Below are 25,461 nucleotides of genomic sequence, written 5' to 3'. Positions count from 1 at the left end.
GGGCGCAGGGGCACGCCCCCCTGCTGGCAGCCCGCCTGTGATTGCACCTCCCCGGCGGGTGGATGGTATGGCAGTGTGGCCTGACCTGGAGCAGGGGGTGGTGATCAGGTACGAGGTGCAGCTGAAATGCAGCTTGAAGTCAAGCTTCTCGTGGGTGGAGCCCTCATCGTTCTGCAAGGAAGTCAAGGCAGCTGTTCAGCTCAGGCGGCCCCCCCACCCCTGAGTTACCCCACCCAGGCCCCATCCCAGAGTGCAGCTCACCTTGGCAATAAAGGACAGTGTGCCCTTGAGCTTCTGGGCCATGACGATGCTCTGCACGGTGAACACAAACCTCGCCTCATTGGAGACACCTGGGGTGAGTGGGGGGAGGGTAAGGTGAGCCCACCGTCCTCCTGGGTCAGCCAGGTGAAAGGAGGGGCACGCTCTGCACCTGGAGGCAGCTGGAAGGGCACAGGGACGCCGTCATGCACAGAGGTGCCCTCGGGCCGCGCCATCTTGGTGTTGAGCGAGTCCAACACGTTGAGCTCCATGCTCTTAAGGAAGCTGCTGCTGAGGTTCTCCAGGATGAGGGACACGGTGACCTGGCTGTCCTTCTGCAGGCTGCCCTGCACGTCGTACGTCTGCAGGCAGGGGAGCCAAGTGGGTAGGAGGGACCAGAGGGTGCACACCAGCCAAACGGACAAGACCAGCCTTGAATTTACTGCCGATTGAGGGTCTCAGGGGCTGGTCACGTGAGTGTGCCCTGCTCCTTGGCATAAGAACCAGAGTCCAGATTATGCTCCACACTCTCCCCTCACCTGCTGCCCAACACCCTGGACCCCCAAAGTGAGTGGCTAGGCCGGGTGAAAGCCCTCCCTCCCAGGCTCTTCATGTGGGCTTGACACAGGGCCCACGGTGCTCACTCACCACCTTAATATAGGCGTTCTCTGCGAGAAGGCAGTAGCTGGACATGGGCTGCGGAGGGAGGACAGGGGCCTCAGTGCTTGGGCCCAGGAATGCTAGGGAAGCCTACTAGGAGCAGTTACCGGGGACACTGCTCAGACCTCGGGCCAGTGCCACCCAGAACCAGACCCCACCATCCACCCAAAGGACAGGAAGCTAGCTTCCGAGTCTGGTTGATCCCTGACCACCCCTCCCCATGGGCACGCACGTGTGCCCCACCCCCCGCCCCCGTCTGTCCCGTGGAAGGCAGGGGCTGGGCTCCATGAGCACGTGCCTATACCTGGGCTTAGGTGTGTGTGGCTGTCCTGCAGGACAGGGAGCTAGAACTCAAGGGCTCTGCTCTCCTTGCCCCTCACTCCCACCTCCCACATGCTCATGCATGAAGGGGCAGGCCGCAAAAAGTGGCTCCCTCACCGGGAGAGGGTCCCCCTCAGGCGTGCCGTTCTGCACAGGTTCCTCGGCTGGCTCCTCGCTGGGGGGCCGCTTCCTCCGGGACTTCTTCTTCTCTTTGGTCTTCTCCTCCTTCTCCTTCTTGTGCTTCTTCTTCTTATGCTTGGAGGGCTTCTGAGCAGCAGCGAGTAGAGGGTCAGCCCTACCCAGGGCGGATGGCTAGGTGCCCACTGATGTGTCTCCCTGGGTCTGGGCCACCAGGCCAGGAAACGGGAGTGGCACAGGCAGTGCCCGAGCCCAATGACAGCAGGGCAGGGGAGGCCAAGTGCTTCGCTGGACACCACCACTTAGAGGAGTGGCCAGCACTGACTGGGGAAAACTGGGGGGTAAACTGTCAAGACCTTCACCACCCCTAGCAATTCCCCTCTGGGCTCAGGCCTGGGAGACGGGCGCAGGGAGGCCGAGGCAGCCCTGTGCACCGGCAGGGCCCGGCAGAACGCCCCCTACATCCGCCCACAGGTGGCAGACACACATACACAAGGGTAGTATGGAGAACAACAGAAGGCCTCCCCACCCAGGAAAAGGAGGTTTCACAAATGGGTCCGAAGCCCCTGCCCGACTTCTGTGAAGCAGGAATGGGGGGCAGGAGTGAGGAGGGCCTGCTAGGGGCTCAGGCTTGTCTTTGGGGTGAAGGAAAGCTCTGGAGCTAGGTGGTAGTGGAGAAGCTGGCTCTGAAAGGGCACTGTGACCGGGAAGTCTCTGTAAGGCTGTACAGGAGATGGGCCCACCTGGTCCAGCTCACGCTCGTCTTCATCCTCATCCTCGGGCACTGCCCTCCTGGGTTCATCGCCCTCTTCAGCGGGGGCTGTGACTACTACTGTGTCCACCTCGGGCTCACCCTGCCATGTGTAGAGGATGGCATCACCTCCGGGCATGCCTCATGCCTGCGTCCACTGGGGGAGCCATCCCCAAAAGGCCCAGCCTCGCCCCTGGCCAAGCCTGGGTCCCCAGGGTGTCACCAGGGCTGAATGAGGTACGTGCTCCCCTCTACTGCCCTCACTAGAAGGGCCAACCCTCTGCCTCACACGTACCTGGATTTCACCTAGGGGATGCCCAAGGGGACTGACCCCAAGAGGACTGGGGGAGGTCACTAAGGATATGCTTGCTCCAGGATCTTACCAGGGATGGGGTGGGGCCTGGGGCAGCAGCTGGTGGTGGTGTGGTAGACAGCCAGAAGTCTAGGTCCTCGCCCTGGAATCGGAGGACGGCTCCCGTCAGGGCAGCAGCCCTCTCATGACTGTGCATGGCCCCGTCCCCCACCCACCCTGCCCCTGGCCAACCCGACCTTCTCCTTTTCCTTCCTCCGCTCCTTCTCCCGGTGTGGCTTCTTCTCCTTCTTCTTGGGCTTCTTGCTCTTCTTCTCCAGCACAGGTGCGGCCTCTTTGTCCGGGGATTGCGGGACCTCCGCGTTGCGGTGTTTCTGGATGGGCAGCTTCTCGCTGTCAGCTAAGGGCCTGGGGAGGATGGGGGGGGGAGGGGGAATTTCACTCGACACCTGCTCATCTCCAGAATGAGAGGGGCACAGGTGCTGTGCACGCCGGGGAGCCGGACCAGCCCGGTGCTGTCCTGAGGAAGCAGACACTGGTGGCTCCATGAGGTGTCCAGGACAGCTGGGGACAGCAGGGGCAGTGCTGGACCAAGACAGCAAGACATGGCAGGGACAGAATTGGGCCCAAGAGAGAAGGGGAACTGCAGATGGGGGACAGTGCTAGATGCAGCGTGCAGGGGGGCAGCAGACAGGAAAGACGGATAGACACATAGTCCTCTGGCTCGGAACTGGCACCAGCCCATCTCAACCCCAGGCCCTCTTGCTGCCCAGCTCAGCGCTCACCCTCTGACCTCCTTGGGGTCAAGGCTGACAGGGGATACTGGCGACACGCCAGCTCCTGCCTGGCTGGCCCAGAGTGGTCCCAGAGCCACCGTGGGTGGAGACGGGGCCCTTCTCACCCCAGCACTCGGGGCAGCTCACTGTGGGGAGGGTGCCGGGCTGGGACCCTGCTTACCTGTGAGGCCTCCCTGACACCAGACTGAGCCACAGACACAGACGCCGCGGGAGACACGGAGACAGAGCGAGAGGAGACACGGGGGAGGACAGAGACCACGTGAGAAAGCAGGTGGCATGGGACGGGCCACATGCACTGGAGCTTCCTGGGCCAACACACACCCTCCCCCTGCAGCAGGGAGTCTGGAACCGGCCAGAGTAGAGAGCTGTGACCCCGCCTGGTAGTTACAGAGAAGGCACGTGCAAGGTGGGCCACCCGACACACCTCTTTCCCGCAAGAGCCAGGCGTGCCAATGGTCTGTGGAGGGCCAGGCCGAACCCAAGGGTGGCTGGATGGTCAGCTTTCTCAACCTGGACCCTTCTTAACCTGGAAGCCCCTGCTGTGCCTGCGACTGGGCCACCATCTGGCACCAGAGTCCGAGCACCTGTCTGTCTGTGTGCCCACACCTGGGTGCACCCTCCCTCACCCTCCAAGCACTCACTTGTCCAGATCAATGTCCAGGGCCCTGTAGGGGTCGTTGGGGTCTTTGTCGTCCTCATCACTGGGCAGAGCGTTCTGAAGGGAGAGGCGGGAGGGGCTCATGGGCAACACAGCCAAGGACCCTGGCTACATGGCCTCACTCACACTGTCGGGGTCTCCCGGGTACGTCCCTTGGGGGCACCTAGGAGGAGGGTGCAGTATGGGGTATGTCCAAGGTGGGCTCAGGGCAGACAGAATGGGTGTACCTCGGGCATCTCCTCGGTGACAATGTCCACCTGCTGGGCAGGGGCGATGTCCTCGTCGCTCTCCGTGTGCAGTGAGCTGTGGCGCCGATGCCGGCCCTCACGCCGCTTCTCCTTCTTCTGCTTCTTCCGCTTCCGGTCCTTCTCCAGCCGCTGCCGGTGCCGCCGTTCCTGCTCCAGTTTCACGTACTGGTCGGAGGCTGGCATCCCTGTGCGGCGGGTGTAGCCTTGAGCACCAGGGCAGGGGCCAGATGCACACCGGCTGTCCTCCCACAGGGCACAGTCAATGAACCCTGACACCCTCACCTGGGACTTTCAAGGGGACGGAGAGGTCGATCTGGACCACAGGGATGTGCTCCACACCCGGTGCATCCTGGTACCGCTGAGGGCAAAGGCTGGGTTAGCGTGGACCACACAGGATATGCTGCGGGAGCCAGCACACGCCCACTGGAGAGCGAGCTGTGGCACCAATGATCTGGGTGGGCGGGTGAGGCCCATGGGGGGGGGGGCAGTGTGAGCTGGGGCTGGGCACTCACCTTCTGTGGGGACGGGGAGCTCTTGATGTAGAACGGGTTGTTGGCCTGCTCCTGCTTCCGGGCTTCTCGACGCTGTGGGGGGGACAAATTGGTGGCAAGCCAGTCACCACTCGAGAGGCTACACTAGGCTGAGGGAAAATTCTATGCTGTCCCCAAGCTTCCACACCCTCCATGCCCCCCAAATCTCCTTAGCCCTGAGCCTGGGATGACGCAAAGCAAAGGCTCAGAGCAGGGGCAGCTCTCCTCCTGCCTCCAGACAGAAGAAGACTGGGGAGGGTGGCTTCCTTCAGGCAGAAGGGAGATCATGATGGGAAGCCAGAGGGACAGCGTTCTCAGCTCTGGGCAGAGGGGCTCAGGGGTCCTTCCAGTGACCTCCCCGCATCTGAGACAGAACATGGCAGGGCGCCCGAGCACCAGCAGCAGACATCAAGGTACCGCTCTGAGGTTTCAGGGGGACTGTGCAGCAGCCCTGCTTGACCACACGACACAAGCCCAGCCCAGCCCCACACCCGCTGAGTGCCCTGCAAGAGGCATAGCTCGACGGGGCGGCGTACACAGCCTATTTCAGGTGGCAGGGTTACCTCCCAGGGCCTCAGACCTCGCTGCCTCCCAGGTGTGCTGGACAGTGGGAGAGCACCTGCCTCCCCCTGGCGCTCACCCGGGCCAGCTCCTCCTCATCGGCCTCTGGCTGCCGGTGCCGCGACGGCTTGTGCTCCTCGTCATGGAAGATGGCCTTGGGCGCCTCGTCCTCTGACTCGCTGTCAGAGGGCGGCTCGTTGATCCAGGCGTCCAGGTCCAGGCTGTGGGACAGAGACCGTCCCACTCAGGCCCACGCCTGCTGTGCACCTCCACGCAGTGCTTTGCCCACTACAGGCCAATAGCAGATCAACCAGAGGGCAGGGCAGCGCCCAGCATGGGGCCCACGGTGATGCAGACAGATGGGGTTAGCACAGGGTGTGTGGGGTCTGTGTGTGTCTGTTGTTAGTGGTGGTCCGCCCTCCTCCTCCCATCACAGGCAGGGGTCCGTGGCCTAGGGCAGCTCTGAGGGCAGGGTGGGTGCAGGAGCCCTAGGCTCGACACAGGTGGGCTTAGGACCCCTCGTCCCCCTGCCACCCCTTGGAACCACAGGCCCTGTAAGCAGATTCCTAGGGCTGGGGCATCGGACGGCCCATGGGCTCACCCATCCGGGATGGGGACCTTCTTCTGGGCCTTGGGGGCCACTGGGTTCAACTCGCCAGCAAAGAGGGCGCTGACTTCCTCCGCCACTGGCACCTCCTTGGCCTGGAGCTTCTGGATGTACTTGACGAGCTGCAGGATGCAGGAGGCCTGCAGGGGCGGCAAGCCACGTGGTCAGTCACAGAGCACCTTGCTGCTCCCCACAGGGGCGCCATGCCCATCGACACCCCCACGGTGTCTGTCCATTCCCGGGGCCTACCCACTCTCACCTCCCACCCTGCCCCACCTCACCCGCTCTTGGACCTCCAGGTCAGCGCTCTGCACAAACTGAGGCAGCCTGTCCACCAGGAGCTGGGTGGCAGCCTGGGCGGCCTCGCGCTCCCCTGCCTGCTCCTGCTGCTGCAGGACAGACGCGTACAGCTTGACCACATTCTGCACATACACTGCCTGGATGTGGCCTGGCAATGTGGTGACCTTGGGCCGCAGCATGGCCTCCAGCGTCTGCTGGGGCTCCTGCAGGTGTCTGTGGGAGAGAATGCATACACTGCAGGAGCCCCATCACCCTGCCTCCTGGGCAACCCTAGGCACGCCCCGACTCTCCCATACCCAAGTCAGGTCTGAGGGCAGCCAGGGCACACAGGTACCCCGCCAGGCCCCCTGGGGAGATGACTCAAGCAGAAGTCACCATGTGAGCAGCTGAGCCCACTCTCTGCAGACCCCTCTCACAGAATTACCCCACTCACTTGGAGAAACTGAGATACTCAGACCTCATCCACTCAGGGAGCTCCTGTCCCCCTGCTACACCTGTACCTGGCTCCTCACTGGGATTGTTCCCCGCAGTCCACCTGATGGCCCCAGCCCCCACTCACTGGGAGAACTCCCCGCAGATCCAGGCGGCAGCATAGAGCACCTCACAGATGCCATTGCGCTGGGTACTGCTGGTAACCAGGTGGGCGCTGTCCAGGAGTGCGGACATCTGTGCTACAGCGAACTTCCGGATGGCCTTCACTCGAATGGCCACATCCAGCATCTGGGCCGCAATGAGGTGGCCATGCCGGGTGCCCTCCAGCCTCGTCAGCTCCACCAGGATGCTGATGTACCTGCAGCAGGAGGGTGGGTGGGCAGGCGGGCAGATGTCAGAGTCTCAACCAGGCCAAGGCCTAAATCCCAGTGGGGAGGGAGGGCATGCGTGTGACCAAGGGAGCACAGGGCACCACTGGGGCGTGATGGGGCTTGCATGCGGCCATGACACGGACACTCCGCACTAGTGACACCTACACAGCCAACTCTGAGTGGCAGTGGCTCCCAGGGTTCTGGGTGGCCCAGCAGGTAGCCTGTTCACCACCAGAGCCAAAGGATGAGGTGTTTGCGTTCACCCCAAGGCCTCTCAGAAGAAAGGCCTGGCACTAACCCATTTGACAGGCACTGAGAACCCCATGGAGGGAACAGCTCAGTCCTGCCGCGGGCAAGGCGGGGTGCAGAGCCAGCGCAGCAGGGGTAGCACGTCCCACAGGGCCCTGTGCCTCCCTGGGCAAGGAAGGCTGAAACTGCTCTACAGCAAGAAAGCGCACGAGCCGGGTCTTTAAATGGGGGCCTCTCAGGGTGGCTGTGCTAGCCAGCAGCTGGACAGTTTCATGAGGAACGACGCACAGGTCGCTATGGGTGGAGAGACTCAATGGCAGAGAGGTTTTCACAGATGTGCGGATGTTCAAAACCCAACCAAACGAACAAACAGCGTCGAAGCCAGTCCGACTCCCAGCACCCCGCAGGGCGGCGCTGTGGAGCCCCAGCTGTCCATCTTTACGGGAGCAGACAGCCTCATCTCCCTCCCACTGAGCGGGTGACCCAGCCCTCAAGCTCTGCACAGCAGGCTCTGCTGGGTGTGCAGGTGGCGGGCAGCGGCCATACCACTCGAAGTTGGTGATGTACTGGTAGTTGGACTGGCTGCAGATGTCGATGATTTTCGTGAGGAGCTCGTCCCGGTAGGTGGTGCCCTCTGCCTTGTCCACATGGGTCATCAGCTTTTTCACAATCTCCATCAGGTTCTTTTTCGACACCTGGGTGGGTGGGTGGGTGGGTGGGGGTGGTCTGCATGAGGAGGAGGGGCAGGGAGCACTCACCTGCCTTTGGCAGAGCCCCGCAGTCCAGAGCTGGGGGGTGCTAGGGAGACACAGCTCCACACAGCAAAGCCCATGGTGCTGATTTCCCAAGGAGGATTTGTGGGGCATGAATCTGGAAGGGGGATCATCCTTGCACAGTGCAGAGCTTGGCCCGAACCCAGCCCCCAGGCTAGCACAGCACAGCACGGCCCTCACAGCTACAAGTGTTCCAGGGGTCTCAGATGGGCCCATCTTACAGAAGTGGGTCAAGAAGGGGTGGGGGGCACACCCCATACCATATAGCAAGTTGAGAACTGGAGAGGAGTAGGGTAGGTGGTGGGGGTGGGGGGGTTGCTAGGTAACATATCATAAAGCAGGTATGGGAGCTGAAAGGGGTGAGAGGACTAAGGCAGAGGTGGGGGGATGACGCACCAAGCCATAGGGCAGGTTGAGGAGAGCGGGAGGAGCAAGGTGGGCGGGGCAGAGTGGGGACAACGCACCATGCCGTAGAGCAGGTCAAGGGCCCGCAGTCGGATGGACTCGTCCTTGTCGTCCAGGCACTGCAGAATGAGGTCCTTGTGGGACTGCACAGACTTGGGGTGCGTCTTCAGGATCTTGGACATGGCCAGAAGGCCAAGATACTTCACTGTGGGGTGGCATGGGGCTGTAAGGCTGTGGGGGCTGGTGCCAGCCTGGAACAGCTCTGCACGGGTGGATGAGTACAGCTGAGAGTGCCTCCAGTAGCCTGTCCCTGGGCCAGGAGAGGTGCTCACCACACCCATGCCCTCCACCCACCCGCCTAGCATCCTGAGTGGCCGTGGGCAAAAAGGGCATTCTGTGAAGTGCAGCAGCAGGCAGGCAGGCCTCAGTATAGTCACCACCTGCCTGTCATCCAGAGCTGCCCACAGAGGGTGCCATTGTAAGGGCGAGGAGAGCCAAGGGTTGGAAGTCAAGTCAAGCACATGACAAACTACAGTCAAATCCAACCCACCGTCCCAGTGGGGTGGATAAAGCATAAGCGGCTCAAGTTCTAGGCCAAGAAAGAAGGCCAAGTGGCCCTCGCTGGGGGGAACACCCTGCCCCTCACCAGGTTTCCTCCGGCAGGGATCAACTTACAGTTCTGATCGGAATCTTCTATCAATATCCGCAACTTCTGGACACAAAGCTGCAAGAGAAGGTGGAGATGGGCCTCGGCCCTGCACACACAGCTGCCGGGAGAGTACCCCTGCTCGGCACCGTGCTGAGGCCACCTGCGTAGTGCCCAGGGGAGGGGGTGACAGGGGAAACACAAGGGGTGCCCTGGGGGGTAGAGTGCAGAAGGCAGGGAAAACCAATGTGTCTGGGGGTCAGAGGAGGCGCCTCCTGTGCGGGCAGGAGTGCTGAGAGCCCAGATACAGGAGGCGGCAGGGAGCAGCAAGGTGCCTAAGGAGGGTGGGGGCGGGAGTGGGGTCCAGCTGGCTGCCTCGGCCAAGTCCATTCCCTGCACCCGTGTTCACGCCAAGCTGGAAGGGAGCAAGAAGCTGGGCAGTGCACCCCATGAGACATAGCCGGCCCTGAAAGCTCAGACACTGGGGGGCAAAAGGCTACCAGCAGGGCTCCAGGGCAGCGCTGGCACCCTGCTCGGTGGGGAGGAAGGAGAGCCCATGGCCGGGATAAGGGTGCCTACCTGAATGCTGGCGCTGTGGTTGGGCATGCCAGAGGACAGGGAGATGAGGACTGAAACACACCACCACTTCGGATTAGTGAGCGGCCGCCACTGCCGCCACCACCTCTCAGCTGGGGGACACCACCCCTTAGCACAAGCCTGAACTGCCACTATACCTTCCCGGGGTGTAGGCGCCAACAGCTTAAGACTAGTAGAAAGCTGTGGCTTATGGCCACCATGGAAGCACCGCGGAAGAAAGGCCTGGTAATCTGCTTCCATAAATCACATCTCAGAAATCCATCCAACACAGCCCTGCTCTGTCCTCCCGTGGTGGCTGTCCCCTTTTCATGTCCCACCAGCAACAGCAAGCGCCAACACTTGACCTTTGCCCCTGGGACCTCCCAGCGGGGTGGAGTGCCATCTCCCAGGGGTTTTGATTGGGACCTCCCTTGGAAGCAAGGAGGGCGAGACTTTGTCCCACGTACTTTGGACATGTCATCAGGAGCAAACCATGCTTGGTAACAGAGGGCAGTCACAGAGAAAAAGGAAGCGCCAGCAAGACAGACTGCCACCAGCCCAAATAGAGCGACCATCCAGAGGACAGGGCAGTGCTTCCCTCCATTGTAGTCGGGGCTGAGCGACCCCCATGGCCCCTAACCACCACGGTGCATAATGCTAACCATCTCTTCACATGCTTGTTGCCCACTACTACACACCCTCTGCAGATGCCGCTATTCAAGTTCGTTTAGCACATTCAAAGTAGGCTGGCTTTTCGTTGGGAGTTCTTCATAGACCAGACACGTGATTGCCCATCATCTCTCTGTTCACATTTTGTGGGTGGTGTCTTCTCAAGTCTAGCAGCTTTCCCTGACACCAACCGCAAGGGATGGGGCTGCCAAGCAGATACCTATACTCCATCCTGGACAATGGATTATGGCACAATCTCTACACTGTCAGGGAGTAATCCCCACTTCCCAAAAAGGCCAAATAAATTTGGGAACCTAAGACATCCAAGGGCTCAAAGATCTATTCATGCTTTCTTCCTAGTGCCTGGTTAGTTTTAGCTGTTATGCTCCGGTCGCTGAACCATCTCAACTGTAACGTATGGCTATGGTATGAGACCCAATTGCATCCCTTGTGCTCTGTCTCAATATAAGGCTGAGGCGTGAGGTGTGGGTCTGACTGCATGCGGAGATCCAGTCAAATCCACTCGCCTCCACTGGCCTCTAAGTCATGCGCATGCCGGACGGCACTGCTGCGATTCCTGCAGCTTGGTAATAACATTTGAAACCCGGCGATATGGATCCACCAACTAGGTCGCTCTCTTTAAAGCTGGTTTGGCTATTTTGAGTTCCTCTCCTGGCCAGGCGGATTGTTGAACTGGCTGCCAGTTTCTGTAAAGCAGGCACTGGGACTCCGACAGGGCTTGCTCTGCATCGATCGGTCTATTGCTTTGAAGCCGACTGTCATTTTCACAACGTTAAATCTTCCTGTTTATGAACACGGGCTGTACTTCCATGTCTTTAGGTCTTCTTTAATCTCTTCCAAAGAGCTCTGGTGGGGTAGTGGTTTCACTTCCGGCAGCTGATGACAGGTCAGCGGTTCCAAACCACCCATGTGCCATGAGAGAAAGCTACGGCTTCTAAGAGCTAGTTTTGGAAACCCGCAGGGTAGTTTTACCCTGTTCTAGAGTCACCATAGACTCCGGGCACTCAGTTTGGTTTGGCTGGTTCACATTTCCATCATTTTTCCTGCTTCTGTTTGTGGTGTGTAATCTTAGGCATTCCCAGTGCCCCCTTGTCAGCACCCTCAACTCCAAGCTTGGCACCCAGCCCCGCCTCCACCTTAACCCTGCCTTTGTGTGTATCCCACTTTTCCTTGCTTTAGGCGCTGTGTGCTGCCTGCAGAGGTCATGAGCACGTGTGGGTGAGAAGGCCCGGTCTCCAAGAGCCGCTTTGAAGGGAGGGCATGTGGCCAGAGGAGCACTAGGGAGCACGTCAACGTCAGCACAACCAACGTTGCAGCTGGGCTTTCTCCAGATGTGCAGTGCACACTCACAGCGACACAGCGGGCCTTGGCCTACCCCCATAGCCCCGAGACCACTGCCCGGGAGGCACGCTCACCTGCGATGACCGTGTTCACACACTCATAGAGCAGGGACATGGCGGAAGTGCTAGGGAAGGAAAGACAGAGCATGTGAGGCTGCACAGGAGGTCCTTAGCCCAGGCCCCAGGCCCCGGGGCGGCTAGTCTCCCAGACACTGCATAAAGAGTGCGAGACACCTAATGCCCAGGGGCCACATGCCCGAGGGCACCATGTGGATGAGGACAAAGGGTCCAGCTCCTTCACGCATAAGCACAGCCTGACCACGGGGGCCAGCCCTGGAAGCTCACAGACAGGTCAGAAAAGCCCTGATCCGGCCACACAGCTCTTGGACCTGTAGGAAGCCACGGGAGGAGCCCTTAAGCCAGCTATGCGACCATCATACACAGCACCAGACCGAGCACCTTCCACGCACCTGCCCACCACTGCTATGTTAACATGGGATTTAACGCACAAGGCCCTCTGCCCTGGCTTCCCGCGATGGCCACCTGACAACTGAGGCAGATGCCCATCTGCTTCCTTTGTGAGCTTCTGTGGAGGAATCCTGTGGACACTCTCCCAGGGGCAGCCCCCATGGCTCCTCCTGATCCAGCAGCTGCGGCCCAAGCAGCGTGGGCCTAGGCGGGCCAAGCTCACCTGTGGATTAAGTTGGTGAGTGGTTCGATCAGCTTCTTGCCCAGTCTGGGTTCTAACGGCGTCAGAGCACCAAACTGCGGGATGGGGATGGGGTGGGGGAGCAAGTTCAGGTCGAGGGCTCCCACAGACCTGGTCACCAATGCTCCCTGCAGCCCAAAAGGGACCAGCCCTCGCCTTCGTGCCCACCCCCAGGGATGGAGGAGCATGAGGCAGTCCAGCCATCAGGAAGGACCAGGTTCTGGCCCAGGCCACAGGATAGATGAACCTTGAAAAGACAAGCCAGACCCAAAGGAGTAAACACTTGAGACCCTTGCTGACATAAGGCTTGACTCTGGTGGCCTCTGACCACACGAACTCAGGTGACTCTCCCCATGCCCAGCGACAGGGTACGTCTGCTAGGCCACGGAGCACCCCCACCCCATCTGCGCCCACCCGACTGACCAGACCTTTCAGGAACGCTTTCCAAACACAGACAACAGGACAGGCTGCAGGCGGTGCTACTTGCCAGTTTGATGATTTTGATGAGCACCCAGTTGTTGGTGGAGGAGGTCATGAGCTTGAAGAACAGTGGGGCGAGGGATAGGTAGTTTTTTGGGTTGCGCCTTGCCAGCTCACAGATGACGTTGACGGCTGCTGACTGGACACCTACGGGCAGGAGAGACGCATCTTTGTCAGCAGGGCCCACAGGCATCCCGCCTGGCCATGCTTCCTCCAGCCTTGACAGCTGGCGCGCCGGCCCCCCGCAGGTGCGCACCGGGATCGGGGTCCTCCAGCTTCTCCTTCAGGCGTGGGAAGGCAGGGCGCAGAGACTCAGGGTACTTGAGGAACACCTTGTACATGATCAGCACCGCCTTCTTCCGGATGTAAGGCTTGGTGTGCGACATCTGCAGGGCAACAGGGGGCCTGAGTGTCCACCCGCCAGGGTGATACTTCCCGTCTCATGCCACCCACCCAAGTGACCACTAACAGGGTCTGGGGTGGAACCAGAGGCCACCCTCTCACGAGCCCCAGGGGCACACTGAGGGCAGGCTGGATTGAACATGGGGCTGGAAAACATGGTCTCCTAGCCTCCAATCCCATCACAGCAGCCCCCGGACCCATGCCGAGTAGGACACTGGGGGACCTCAGGGCTCCTCAATCCAGCCCTGCCAGTGGACAGAATCCCCCCCAACTGCATCTTCCTGGGCCCTCCTCCTCTGACCGGTCCGCCCAAGTGCCCTTTCCATCCCTGACAACCGCGTGCACTGTGTGCAATGCACAAGCCCTCCCCCAGTGCCCCTCCTGGGCTGAGAGGACAGAACTTGGCCACCGTGGGCTGAGGCCACTGGAGATCGTCCTCAGAGAGTCATGTGCCAGTTGACCTTCACTTACAAGAGCAGGACTGGCAGCTCTTGACTTGGCCTGTGGGCCTGAATCTGCTGCACCTGGACTAGGAAGGGCTCCTCCCCTGGTGCCAGCCGGCCAGCCTGCTGTGCACTCTACACCAACCACACCCACAGACATGCTCGAAAACTCACCAGAGTCATGATGTCATTTGCCAAGTCTCTGGCAAGATCTGGGGTGACAAAACAGGACAAGCCCGTCAGCGCAACCCCAGTGTCGTACTGGCTGGGGCTGCTCAGGTCCTGCAATGGAAGGGACTGAGTCAGCAAGACAGCTGTAGCCCCTGACTGCTGTATCCCTGAGGGTACAGCTGCACCCCACCCCCTGCCCACCACGTATGGGCTGGGGACCAAGGAGAGCCAAGACAGGTGTTCTTGGGAGAGGCTGGAGAGTCTCCTGGTTGAGACTGGGTGGACTCTCCTCCTGGCTGTAGGAGCCCAGGGACTGGGGTGAGCCCTGGAGCACAGTGGGAGACATCAAGGAAGCCCTCCACCCTCACTCAGGGAGCCCTGCCTCCCTTGGGAGCCCCTCCCCATAGCAAGAGACCTGCTGGAACAATTCTAGTGCTTGGCGGCCACCTAAAAAGTGGCCAGTCCAAACCCACTAGCCACTCTTTGGTGGAAAGGCTTGACACAAAAGACCCACTCATGCGTCACCAACTGGCTTTGGGGAGAGGGTGCCCCAGGCCCATGTGACACAAGGACTCACATCGTAGTTCTCCTTCTAATCTTTGCAAGCCCACCCCCACCCCACCTAGGCCAAAGCCAGAGCGCTCTTTGGGGCCCACAGCACAGGGCTAGGGCTTGACAGCCCTGACTAAGGGGTTACAGACTCTTGCAGCAGGTGCTGGGGGCTTGGGCAGGGCTTGGGCAGGGATGAGGTTTGCAGTGAGGACACCTGGAAGGTGCTGGCAGCAAGGAGCCCTAGCGGATTTCCAGCAGGCCAGAAAGGGCCAGTGGCCCTGCCCCACCAGCCTGGTGTGGCATTCCAGGGGGCTCAGGCTCATCTGAGGCGCTAGAGGCAGACCTTGGTGGGAGGGGTGGGGTAGGGCTCACCTTTCGGATCTGGTTGGTGGTCAGCATGATGACGTCTGTGCCCTCGTGGAAGCACTGCGAGGCGGCGAGGTACCCGATCCGCTGGCGGGGGTGGGGTGGGGGTGGGGAGCCGTGAGAAAGACCGGGGCTGGGTGTAGCCTTCCTCGTGGGCCTCGGACACTCCGGGAGGGGAGGTGCCCAGCGCCTATGGCTTTCAATGCTTTCCCTAGGGCTTCGTCTAAAGCACACACTTCCACACTCACTGGGCCTGCAGCTCCCATTTCAGAAAGAAACCCGCTCCACACCTCCTTGGCAATGGAGGCCCACAATCCAGGGTGAAGAGTAGGTCTCAGCTTCTGTAGCCCCTAGGTCATCCCAGCACTTCCCCAAGGGAGCTCAGGATGAATGTAAGCCCCATCTCCCCACCCCCACCGCAGACATCAAAGTCCCAACTGCTCTCCAGGCACACCTCCAAAGAAAGGCCCCAGAGTCTAGGCCTCACGGTGTCCACAGGTGCCTGGACCCCGAGCTCACCTTGAAGGTAAACTTGGAGGCGCTCATCACCTCGATGATGTTGAAGGCAGCCCAGCTGATGTCGTAGCCCAGCATCTGCAACTGGTGGGGGTGGGGGCACAGCACAGAGCTCAAGGCTCCCCTGCGCCCCCAACAGGCAGACACTTATGTGGCTTATCCTGATCTCACCCAGCATAAGCCTGCAATGGACCAAGAGGCCCTCACAGGTAAGGGACGGATGACCAACCAGCACCCGTGATAGCGCAGGCACAGCGCTGGAGCACCAGCTGGTATCAGGCTCCCAGATAGACCTCTCCCCATGGACTGGAAGGGACAGGGCCCATCATGCTCCCCATTCACATGCTCCCCAGGACATGCCAAGCCCCCACCCGGCCCCCAGAATTCTCCGGCAGTGCCTGCATGGGCCTGCACAGCACTCACGTAGGTCAGCTTGCAGACGGCATTGGCTTTCACTGCGATGTTGTCCTGCTTCAGCTCCTGCTTGATTTCATCAATGCACTGGGAGATGTATTTGGCCTGGAAGAGGGAGCATGCTCTTATCACAGGCATCTTGATCCAACACATCCAGCCAGTCACTCACTGCCACACACTGTGCGTCCGCTTCTGAGAGACTCCATATCCAGCCAGGCCACAGCCCTGAATGTCCCCAAGTCTCCTGGAAGCTGCTCCTTTCCAACACTAGCCCTGAAAGCTAGCCTTGGATACCCACCGGAGCTGTCCTCCCTCCTGGCTCTGCTGGCCAGGCCATGTTCTCAGAGTGCATCTGTACACAGAGCCTGGCTGAGCTCCGTCTCTGGAGTGCAGAGGCACTATGCTGGCCCTCGGGTGGGCTGTTCTCATCTCTTCCGGGCCTGCACTGAGCGGAACTGCTAGGTCATGAGGGCCCGGATTCCCCCCCATCCTCGCCATCACTGCCACTGCCTGACTCCTGCTCTTGCCTCAAGTCACGAGGAGACCAGTCCTGGAGATGGACAGTGTCACACACAGGGAGCATGAGCCGAGGAAAGCCCGAGTCTTCTGTAACCTGATGCACATGCCAAACGTGGTCATGAAACATTCAGAACTGCTCGTGCCCTCACAGGCTTGGGGAGCTGAGGTAGCAGCCCAGGCCTGGGTGGAGGACACAGGCCTGAAAGGGCAGGGGCCACAGTAGCAGCGTGGCGGGTATGGAGAACAGGGAGCTGAAGTAGCAGTGGGGCCCAGTTTGGGGGTGGGAGTGGGGTGTCACAGGCTGGGAGGATGGGGCCAACGGGTAGAAGGGCTGGATTAAGCTAAGAAATGATTGCACACCTCCACACCTACAGCCACAGCACCACAATTCACAGTAGATAAAAGGTAAAAACAGCCCAGTGTCTATTGGCAGATGAGTGGACCAAGTGTGGTCACACAGAAGATAAACACCACCTGGCCAGGTGATCTGCAGTCATGCCTGGGGGGCTAGGGGAGAGGCTAGGAGTGACTGCGGGCTGACGCACCCCTATTAGTCCTCTGGGGTGATGAGAATGTCTGGAACCAGACAGAAGTGAAGAAATGTGACGTGACGGGCCCTTGAAGAGAGTGAGTCCCACAGCATATAGACCATGCCACAGCCAGCTGTTAAAAATAGTACAAATGCAGAGAATTTAACAAGGAAGCACTGTAGCTCAACTTTCAACCAGACAATAGACCTGAAAGGCGAGCAACAGAACCAGGGGCCACCCTTCTTACAACCAGAGAAGACCAAAGGGCAGCGTTTCCAGGACGGCTCAGGAGGCACAGGGAGGAGGAGGGATGGGAGCTGGAAACGCAGGGTGACAGTGGGTCTCGGGCTGACACTGTGGGGGCTGCAGTCAGTGACGTGGAACCGGGTGTGTGGACTCCGTACAGTGGGTTCAGGTCTAGGACCCACAGTCTCAGCGCTTCCCTCTGTGGTGTGCAGGGTCGCTCGGGGCTGGAAAGGGATTGCTGGCACAACCACCGCCGTACATTTCCTCCCAGACACGGAGTCACGAGAACTTCACTTAAAATGGGGAGAAGCTGTGCACAGCACGCACCTGTCGCCCAGTGCCTTTCCTGAGGGGGCTCCTTTCCCGTGCCTCCCAGGGCAGGCAGACTGATGGATGACAGGCAGCAGCCCCACAGCAAGCGCTGCTTCATGGAAAAGGTTTCAACCCATTGCAGGAGGCACACTCTAGGTCCAGAGGCCATGGGCAGCAACAGAGACGGGTCCCAAAGTGGCCTCCCGACAGGGTGGCCCCTACAGAAGAGGCTGGGCCTCGTTGGCATGCATCCCCAGCCTGTGCTCAGTCTGCAATCAGTTCTTTCTCCTGATCCTGTGAGTGTAGAATTCTTGGCCACGTTCTGGTAGGCAAAAACTTCCCCTGCACCTGCTTCTAGGTATCTGCTCTTGACACCTATTCCAGGGCCCGTCTCCAGGCTGGGCGTTCAGGGGGTGCCAGCAAGAGCGGCCAGTGATCTTGGGCAGCTCGGAGGCATAATGCCAAGAGCACTGTTGAACACCTGCTTGCGCGAGCCCCAGTCCACCTGTGCTCTTGCATGGCCTGGGTTACCACCCTCCACATACGAACTGTTCTGTTGTCTGTGGGGACCCTTTCAGGACACCCTAAGCCAGTGGTTCTCAACCTTCCTACTGTCTGACCCTTTCATACAGTTCCTCATGTGGTGGTGACCCCCCCAAACCATAAAATTATTTTTGTTGCTACTTCATAGCTGTAATTTTGCTACTGTTGTGAATTGGGCGACCCCTGTGAAAGGGTCACTCAACCCCCAAAGGGGTCATGACCCATAGGTCATGTACACTGTGACACTGGGCACACATCACCGCAGACACAACTGTGGGTCCACACCCATGCTCCCTAACTGGACAGCATGAGACGGCAGTGTTTCAGGAGTCACCCTCGCAGCCAGGCAGCCATCTGGCTGGCTGGTCCAACATACCACCAAGGTGGACAAGTGCAGGTTTCGCAACCTGTCACAGGAGTGTGCCCAAGAGCAGGGGACCCTAATTGTCCCTAGATGCCATACAGTAGTGGTGCACCTGTGTCTACTTGGCCTGGGTGCCCAGCTGTTTGGTCAGATTCCAGCCCCCCATACATAAATGTGAGAGTCAAGTCCTTGTAACAAACCTTCCTCCCAGTCAGAGTGGTGTCTCTCTCTCTCTCTCTCTCTCACACACACACACACACACTCACACACACACAAACACACTCAGAAAGTTTATGGGAAATGACCGTTTGCTCCCACAAGCTTTTAGAAGATATGTTTTGAAGATGGGTTTCTACTCCCGTGAGGAGTTGCCATCTTGTCCTATAGGGTCACCATGACTCGGCCTTGACTTGATGGTATTTTGAATTTACAGCCAACAACAGATTTCCATGAACCTTTGAAGCCCGCCCCGCGTGTCTGTGTGTGACACCAAGAAAATAAGGCTGTGAACTCCCATCAAGATCGACGTCAGCTCAGCTCCGCTCTGCACTGCACTGCAGGCTTGCTCGGGGTCAGAAGCAAGGCAAGGGCAGTGAGATGTACGCATGCGTGCGCACACACACGTGCATCAATGGTCCTGCCGACTGACCCAGAGCACTGTGTGTGTGATACTACTGAACAACAAGAAGTGAGTTCTTCCAGAACGATTACTTTTTACTCACATTCCCGAAGAAGCCCTGGTGGCTTAGTGGGTTAAGTGTTAGGCTGGTACCTGCAAGGTCAGCAGTTTGAACCCCCTAGCAGTGCTGAGAGAGAGAGAGAGAGAGAGAGAGAGAGAGAGAGAGAGAGAGGTTTTCTGCTCCCGTAAAGACCGACAGCCTCAGCTAGCAAAGGCGCAAGTCCTACTCTGTCCTAGAGGCCACGAAGATTCGCCGCAGTGTGCTGCGTGTTCGCTTCCTGAGCTTGGAAGCCCTAACCTACACAATCCAACAGACTCCATCCTAAAATAGTGAGAGGGGGGCACAAGTAAGAAAATGTTTTGACCCTTGCTAATTTCACACTTGTAGCACGTACATCTCAAACAGTTATGGAAGTAAACCAAGGGATGCAGGAAGCACATTCTTACGCCAATCTTTCCATTCACACACCATTAGCAGCAAAAAGGAAAAAAGTAGACCATTCTGCTGTCTACAATAAAGCACAGTGAGCTGGTCTGAGTACCCAGATGTTAACTAGAAGCATACATTAGGAACGTGCTTGGGTTCAAGAAACATAAATGGCCATGCATCACTGGCCCCTAGGGAATAAAAAATTCAAGATGTAAGCATGCTTAAGTTTCTCAACTATCTCAGCTAGATCCATGCCAAATTCACACTTCCCCGCAAAATAAATGAGGTACTAAAATATTGATGCTGATTGCAGCATATTTAAATTGTTCCAGAACCTAATTTAGAACAAAGTATATGAAACCAAGCCAATTATCATCAGAGTCAACTTGCAGTGATGGTACATGAGCGTGACCTCCACACAGGCAGCTCTCCTTGGCAGTGCAAGGGTCTTCGTGGGGGGGTCTCACTGGTCAAGCCTGCTAACCCCAAGGCTGCAGGATGGACCTCACCCAGCGGAGCCTGGGAAGCCAGGCCTGGCCATGGACTTCCGAAACTCCCCTGCAGAGGTCTGCTCTGAACACATGAAGTCACCAACAGGACAGTGAGGCTGCTGGTCAGAACTCCCTGAGGACCCTTTTACCATGTAGTTCTTCAATCCCCAGGTCCCTCTATAGGATCAGTCAGGCTCCTGGGATCAGTCACTGAGCTCCAAGGGATGCTTCTGGAGGGGAAACCCACCACCCTGTGAGTCAGCTTGTGACACACACCCCCACCTAGCAGAAGGGCATACCCCCAACCCCCACCCCAGGGAAGCACAGAAACCCACGTGCACAGAACATGCAGGAAGGTGGCAGCGCCCCAGCAGTGTTCCCAAGGCATCTTGAGGTCTCAGGACAGACCAGAAGTGCCTCAGGGATCCCATGGTTCGGGCTGGGTTAGTACGCTGGGGTCTTCCCTGGCTGATCTGAAGCCCATCTCCAGGCCTTTCTTCCTAGTGTCCATACTGAGTCTGGAGGCTCTGCTAAAACCTGTTCTGCACCGCAGGGTCACAGACTCTGGTTCAGGACAAAGCACCAGGGGGCAGACTAGGGTCTGAGAAGGCACTAGGAGCCACGGGACACCAACACATCACACACGTTCCCTGCACACAAACTGATCTGACACCTTTGCAGCACAGCTGTCGACCATCAGAGGTGTGTCTAACAGGGACCTGAGACCCACCTCCACCCCCAAGAGCGCTCTCAATCTCAAAGCGAAACAAAAACATGGCGGGGTGGAGAGGCACACATACACACCATGGGGATGAAACACAGGGTGATCACATGCCGGGGGAGGCTTGGCCACAATGTGGCCATGGAGGAGTCAACTCCTGGAGACCCCAACCTGCAGCAGATGGCTCCCTAGGCTGTCTGTCCACCATCACAGGAGCAGATCGCCAGGCAACCTGTACCCCCAATTGCTGACTTTCCCGTGAGCACAAACATTTCCAAAACTATTTGGCCTACCATTCCCATATCAGAAAAAAAGACTCGGTGCCTTGTTGGCAATTAAATACGTCTGACTGAGCCATCACCTGAGTCACAGTATAAACACCTGTTTTTGCAGCCCACCCACCCCACGCAGCTCTCGTTGGCAAATACTGTGCTTGCCACCAGGGCCCCTCAGAAAGGCTCCGTGAAAGGCCAACAGAAGGTGGGTCATCACTGAGAGTGCGCAGGGGCCAGGACACGCTGCCTGCAGTGTCAGGAGAGACGTGCGTGCAGCTGACCAGAGTCCATGGGTCTCAGCACAGACATGGCGAACACGCGTCAGGAGGCCGAGGGTCACACACTGCACTGAGTCCTGGTAGAAACCTAGCAAGAAATTGTCAGCACTGGCCTGGGGAAACTAGGGCAAGTGGCCAACCTTCAGGGGCTTCGAGGCAGCAACTCCTCTGAGGTGGGGCCACCAGCCCTGGGTGAGAGCCCCTAACCCTGGTGGTCTAAGGACCCACACACACTGCCTGTCTGCTCTGGGGCTGGTGGTGAAACCAAGGTGGTGGCGGACTCCCTGAGGAGGGTCCCAGGAAAACCTGCCTCCAGCTCCGAGAGGTTGCAGCTGCCCCACCCTCTTGCTTGGGTGGCCATGGCTCCTGACTGCCTGTGCCTGACCTGTGCCTGCCTTGGGGCCACTCCCATGTCAAGGCAGCTAACTTGCTCCTACTCGCAGTCCTATCACCCGCTCCAGGTGACAGTCCCAGGGCCTGTGGACAGGACATGTTTGGAGCCCACCCTCAGAGGTACTCAACTCCCCGCAGGATGTGGGCAGGCGGCAGGGAGAGACCATGAAGCAGGGGACAGAGGTTGCACCACAGCCAGCCTGTCCAGCCTAGACTCAGAGCAGGGGCCGCCTGGAGGTCAGTGGCTCCACAGGGACAACCAGCGTAGAGGCCTGGGGACACTCATCATGAAGAGGGTGGCAGCAGGTTCTTCTCTCCTCCCCGCTCACAGCGGGGCTGGTGGTGAGGGAGCTAAGGCAGGCTGTTTTCATACCATTTCAGTGTAAAATGGGTGCTGAGGCAACATAGAGGCTCAAAAAATGGCTTGAAAAGCCACAGAGAAAGATGGCATGAGTTTGCAAGAACTGCATCACACGGGCGAGTGCCCTGCCTGGTGAACTAGACGACTGGCCCTGGCTGTGTCTCCTGATGTGTGTCTTGGTCTTCAAAGGGGGGGACAAGGTGCCTTCCCCACCTTACTCAGTGGACACGAGGAAAAAGCAGTATAATAAGAACTCATTGAAACTCCCTCTGCCACGGAGTCAGCCCCAACCCAGAGACGCTACTGCCCCAGCCACCGGTGGGCCCAAACAGCGCATCTTTTGGTTGTACACACCTTAAGTCAATGTCAGTCAGTCAGTCACAGAGCAGAATGGACCCATAGACTGTCATTTCCTTCTCCTAAGGATCGGCTGCTGGGCTGTTAGCAACCCAACGCCTCCCTTACAACACACTGGCGCATCTGAGAGACAACCCTAACAAAGCCACTAAACCCACTGCTGTCCATCAAGTGGGCCACTCACAGCAGCCCCCAGAGCGGCTGGTGGGTGTGAACCCTGTGTAGCAGCCCAGAGACAACTCATTCAGACTCACACTCACTGTCACTGGGTTGTTTCTGGCCCCCAGCAACACTAGCGGACAGGGTGGCACTGCCCCCGTGGCGTTCTGAGACGGTAACTCTTACAGATGCCAGAGCACTGTGAGAAACCAAGGCTGAGCCCAGGCCTCAGGCTGTGACCCCTTAGGGGGCTCTGAGTTCCACTGAGCGGACGACGCTGAAAGAAGACAGGAGACCGGACTCCGTACAGCCATCGCTTCATGAACGGTTTGTGTGTATGCATGCACCTGCGTGTTTCTAAACGGAGTCCCAACAGGTTTGAAGGCTAATTCACACACGCCTCAGGTCCTGGGTGGTGTTTCAATCCTTCAGGTCCAGCGAGGGTAATGCTGGCAAGTAGGTGCAACTCCACCTGGGAGTTCTTTTAAAATTACAAAACACACCCTTAAAACTTTCTGCAACACGCTGGATGTCACGAAGTGAAAATTAAACAACGCCTTCCCTCATCAACACCCTCGGGAGCCATTCAACTCCTTCAAAGCAACTGCTTGCAGGAGTCGCCCAGGGCGGCCCGAACAAAGGGCCACAAACTGGCAACCGAGTGTTGCTGTCAGGTGCCACTCAGTCAACCCCAACTTAGGGCAACACCATGCACAAGGGCACAAATGCTACCCAGTCCGGCAGCATCGCTATGTTGGGTTTCAGAACAGACGCTGCGATCCACAGGCTTTCAGAAGCTAATCGCCAGGCCTTTCTTCCTAATCTACTTTAGTCTGGAAGCTCTGACCGCTTCAGCATCACGTCCTTCCCATGCCTGTGAGGAAGGCACGTCAAGTCAAAGATGCCGAGCAGCAGGAGCAGGCCCCCAAACCAACACAAACTCACGGCCACTGAGTTGATTCCAGCTCATAGGACAGAACAGAAATTGCCCCTGGAGGTTTCCAGGTCTGTCACTCTTTACAGGAGTGGAAAGCCTCATCTTTCTCCAGAGGAGGGGCTAGACCTTATGGTTCGCCACCCAGGGCATAACCACTATCCCACCTGCTTCTAAGGAGCCCACGGTGCCACCTTGAAAAGCCGGACTACGCATCCACCTTCACAGCGTGTGCATTTCCATGGAAAAGGCTCTGGGGACCGGCCCCCTTTTAGAATCCTGGACAAAGCTGCTCAGCGTCGCCCAACTCCAGGCTATTCACACGTTTCACTGGAGAAATGCTCCATAGGGTTTTCTTGGCTGTAGCTTTTCCAGGACCTAACTGCCAAGCTGTTCTCCACAACGCAGCAGTGGGGAAGGGGGGGAGGGCCGGGGAGTTAGCGCAGTGTTCAGATTGTGGCAGATTTGGTCAGGATAGCTTTCAGTAATTAACTAGCCACCCCCCCCACCAGTTACTGTTTCAACTAAAATGGAAAGGTTGAGTGACATATTGTAGCCCAAGCCTGTTTCAAGTTAAAAAGAAGTGATAAGCTAAGTGACACATTGTAACCGAAGCCAGCAGGGAGAGCTGCTAAAACTAAGGTGTAGACGGTCTGGGGGGAAAAAAAGGTTGACGGAAATCAACTAAAATAACCTAATTGCATTGCAGTGTGGTCACACCACTGCTGGCAGGGTGCAACAGAATAGCACAAGGATCAGCCAGGGAGCAAATCCCAACATCCTATGAATCAAAGGGCCTCACGGGGCGCCTGCAAGCAGTGGGGCCAGCACCACCTTGCCTTCTGGCTGTCTTCCTATGGGGGGCGGGCGGGGAGGGGGTTAGAGGGGGCGCGGAGGGAAAGCACCAGCGAGCAGCTTCTGAAGCGCCCACTGGTCACTCTGCAGCCGCTAACTGTCCCATCTCGTCCTGAATCCAGGTTACAGGATGGGGGAAGGCGGAAGGGCCGGGGAGGAAATGATGCCCAGCTATATTATTTTTACTTCTGGAAAACCCTGTAGTGGCGCTGACTTTTCGGGTTTCTATCTGCTGTCAGGTTCCCCATTCCTGGACCCCGGTTCCCCAAGGCTTAGGATGCTGACCGCCTGTCCTCCTCCCACCTTCCCGATGGTACGATTCCAGCGGGCTGAGCACCCCACCCCCCACCCCGGTTCCTAACAAGGCGGCGGGACCCGGAGCACAGCATTTGTGTGTGTGTGTGTATATGAGGTGGGGGGGTCCCCCTGAAAAGGAGTCCAGACGGCCAGGGCGGGGGTCCCAGAAGCGTTCAGGCGGAAGGCCCGCTGCCCTGTGACGGGTAAACTGAGGCATGGGAGAGGCGGTCACGCCCAGGAGCCGGAGGCCCGCTGCTGGGGAGGGGCACCCGCGGCCGGTCGGCGAAGCTCGCCTCACCTCGTCCTCCTTGTGGTTGCGGATGCCGCGCACCAGGTCCTGCAGGTTCTTGTCGAACATGCGGTCGATGCTGCCCTTGACCATCTTGAGGGCCATGGCGGCGGCCGACAGGGGCCGCGCCGGCCTCGAGCCCCAGGAGGCCCGCGGCCGGGCGCCGAGCGGGGGCCCGGGGGCCGCGCCTGCAGCCCGCGGAACGCTGCGCTGCCGGCCGCCGCGGCGAGGACTCCCAGGCCAGCTCGGCGGCGGGGCCGGTGGAGGAGCAGGAGCAGGAGCAGGACCAGGAGCAGAGGAGGCGGCGGCGCGGAGGCGGCGGCGGCGGCGGCAACCAAAGGGCCGCTGTCCCGCTCCCCGCCGATTGCAAATGGCGGACAAGATGGCGGCAGGTCAGCTGACGCGGGCGCTCGTTCGGGACCGCCCCGCCCCCGAAAGTCCCGCCTCCCACGGAGGCCCCGCCCCTCCATCTCCGCGCCGCCACGTTGCCTTGACGACGTCGGATCGCCCATTGGGAGCGTTGGACCCGCCCACTCGTGCTGTTCGTCCCGCCCCCTCCGCGGAGGGTTCTTCCGCTTCATTGGTCAGTGGCCTCTCGAACTCCACCTACTTCCCCGTTCCAGATTCTAGCCACGCCCCCTGGGAGCGGCGGCTTGGCTAAGTGACAGCGTGGGCGGGGCCTGGTCTGGGCGGGGCGCCCACGTGGAGCTAGCCCTGGAGCCAGTTCCGCCTCTTCTGACTCTGCGCTGACGTT

The 25,461-nt window shown here is 59.0% G+C and overlaps 1 protein-coding gene across 1 annotated transcript in view; it reads right to left on the bottom strand.

Moving 5' to 3' along the window:
• The window catches only part of AP3D1 (adaptor related protein complex 3 subunit delta 1), a 28,419-nt gene extending 3,345 nt beyond the window's left edge, over positions 1–25,074 (bottom strand). The window contains exons 1-29 of the mRNA XM_075544700.1: positions 24,717–25,074; positions 15,684–15,779; positions 15,264–15,344; positions 14,751–14,831; positions 13,830–13,937; positions 13,067–13,196; positions 12,818–12,957; positions 12,313–12,386; positions 11,697–11,746; positions 9,595–9,644; positions 9,045–9,093; positions 8,429–8,574; positions 7,738–7,886; positions 6,699–6,929; positions 6,121–6,352; positions 5,834–5,979; positions 5,312–5,453; positions 4,654–4,725; positions 4,424–4,499; positions 4,121–4,326; positions 3,877–3,950; positions 2,678–2,846; positions 2,512–2,583; positions 2,121–2,231; positions 1,357–1,506; positions 907–954; positions 431–620; positions 262–350; positions 86–171 (exon numbers count right to left, since the gene is read on the bottom strand). Coding sequence (XP_075400815.1) covers positions 86–171; positions 262–350; positions 431–620; positions 907–954; positions 1,357–1,506; positions 2,121–2,231; positions 2,512–2,583; positions 2,678–2,846; positions 3,877–3,950; positions 4,121–4,326; positions 4,424–4,499; positions 4,654–4,725; positions 5,312–5,453; positions 5,834–5,979; positions 6,121–6,352; positions 6,699–6,929; positions 7,738–7,886; positions 8,429–8,574; positions 9,045–9,093; positions 9,595–9,644; positions 11,697–11,746; positions 12,313–12,386; positions 12,818–12,957; positions 13,067–13,196; positions 13,830–13,937; positions 14,751–14,831; positions 15,264–15,344; positions 15,684–15,779; positions 24,717–24,812 — 3,344 coding nt within the window. The 5' untranslated portion in view covers positions 24,813–25,074. The remainder of the gene's footprint in view (positions 1–85; positions 172–261; positions 351–430; positions 621–906; positions 955–1,356; positions 1,507–2,120; positions 2,232–2,511; positions 2,584–2,677; positions 2,847–3,876; positions 3,951–4,120; positions 4,327–4,423; positions 4,500–4,653; positions 4,726–5,311; positions 5,454–5,833; positions 5,980–6,120; positions 6,353–6,698; positions 6,930–7,737; positions 7,887–8,428; positions 8,575–9,044; positions 9,094–9,594; positions 9,645–11,696; positions 11,747–12,312; positions 12,387–12,817; positions 12,958–13,066; positions 13,197–13,829; positions 13,938–14,750; positions 14,832–15,263; positions 15,345–15,683; positions 15,780–24,716) is intronic.
• Between the last annotated feature and the right edge of the window lie 387 nt (positions 25,075–25,461).

Source organism: Tenrec ecaudatus, chromosome 1 (genome assembly GCF_050624435.1).
Source record: "Tenrec ecaudatus isolate mTenEca1 chromosome 1, mTenEca1.hap1, whole genome shotgun sequence".
In the NCBI taxonomy this organism is placed as follows: Eukaryota; Metazoa; Chordata; class Mammalia; order Afrosoricida; family Tenrecidae; genus Tenrec; species Tenrec ecaudatus.
The sequence above is the reverse complement of the archived record's forward strand: the minus strand, read 5'-3'. Positions and strand labels throughout refer to the sequence as shown.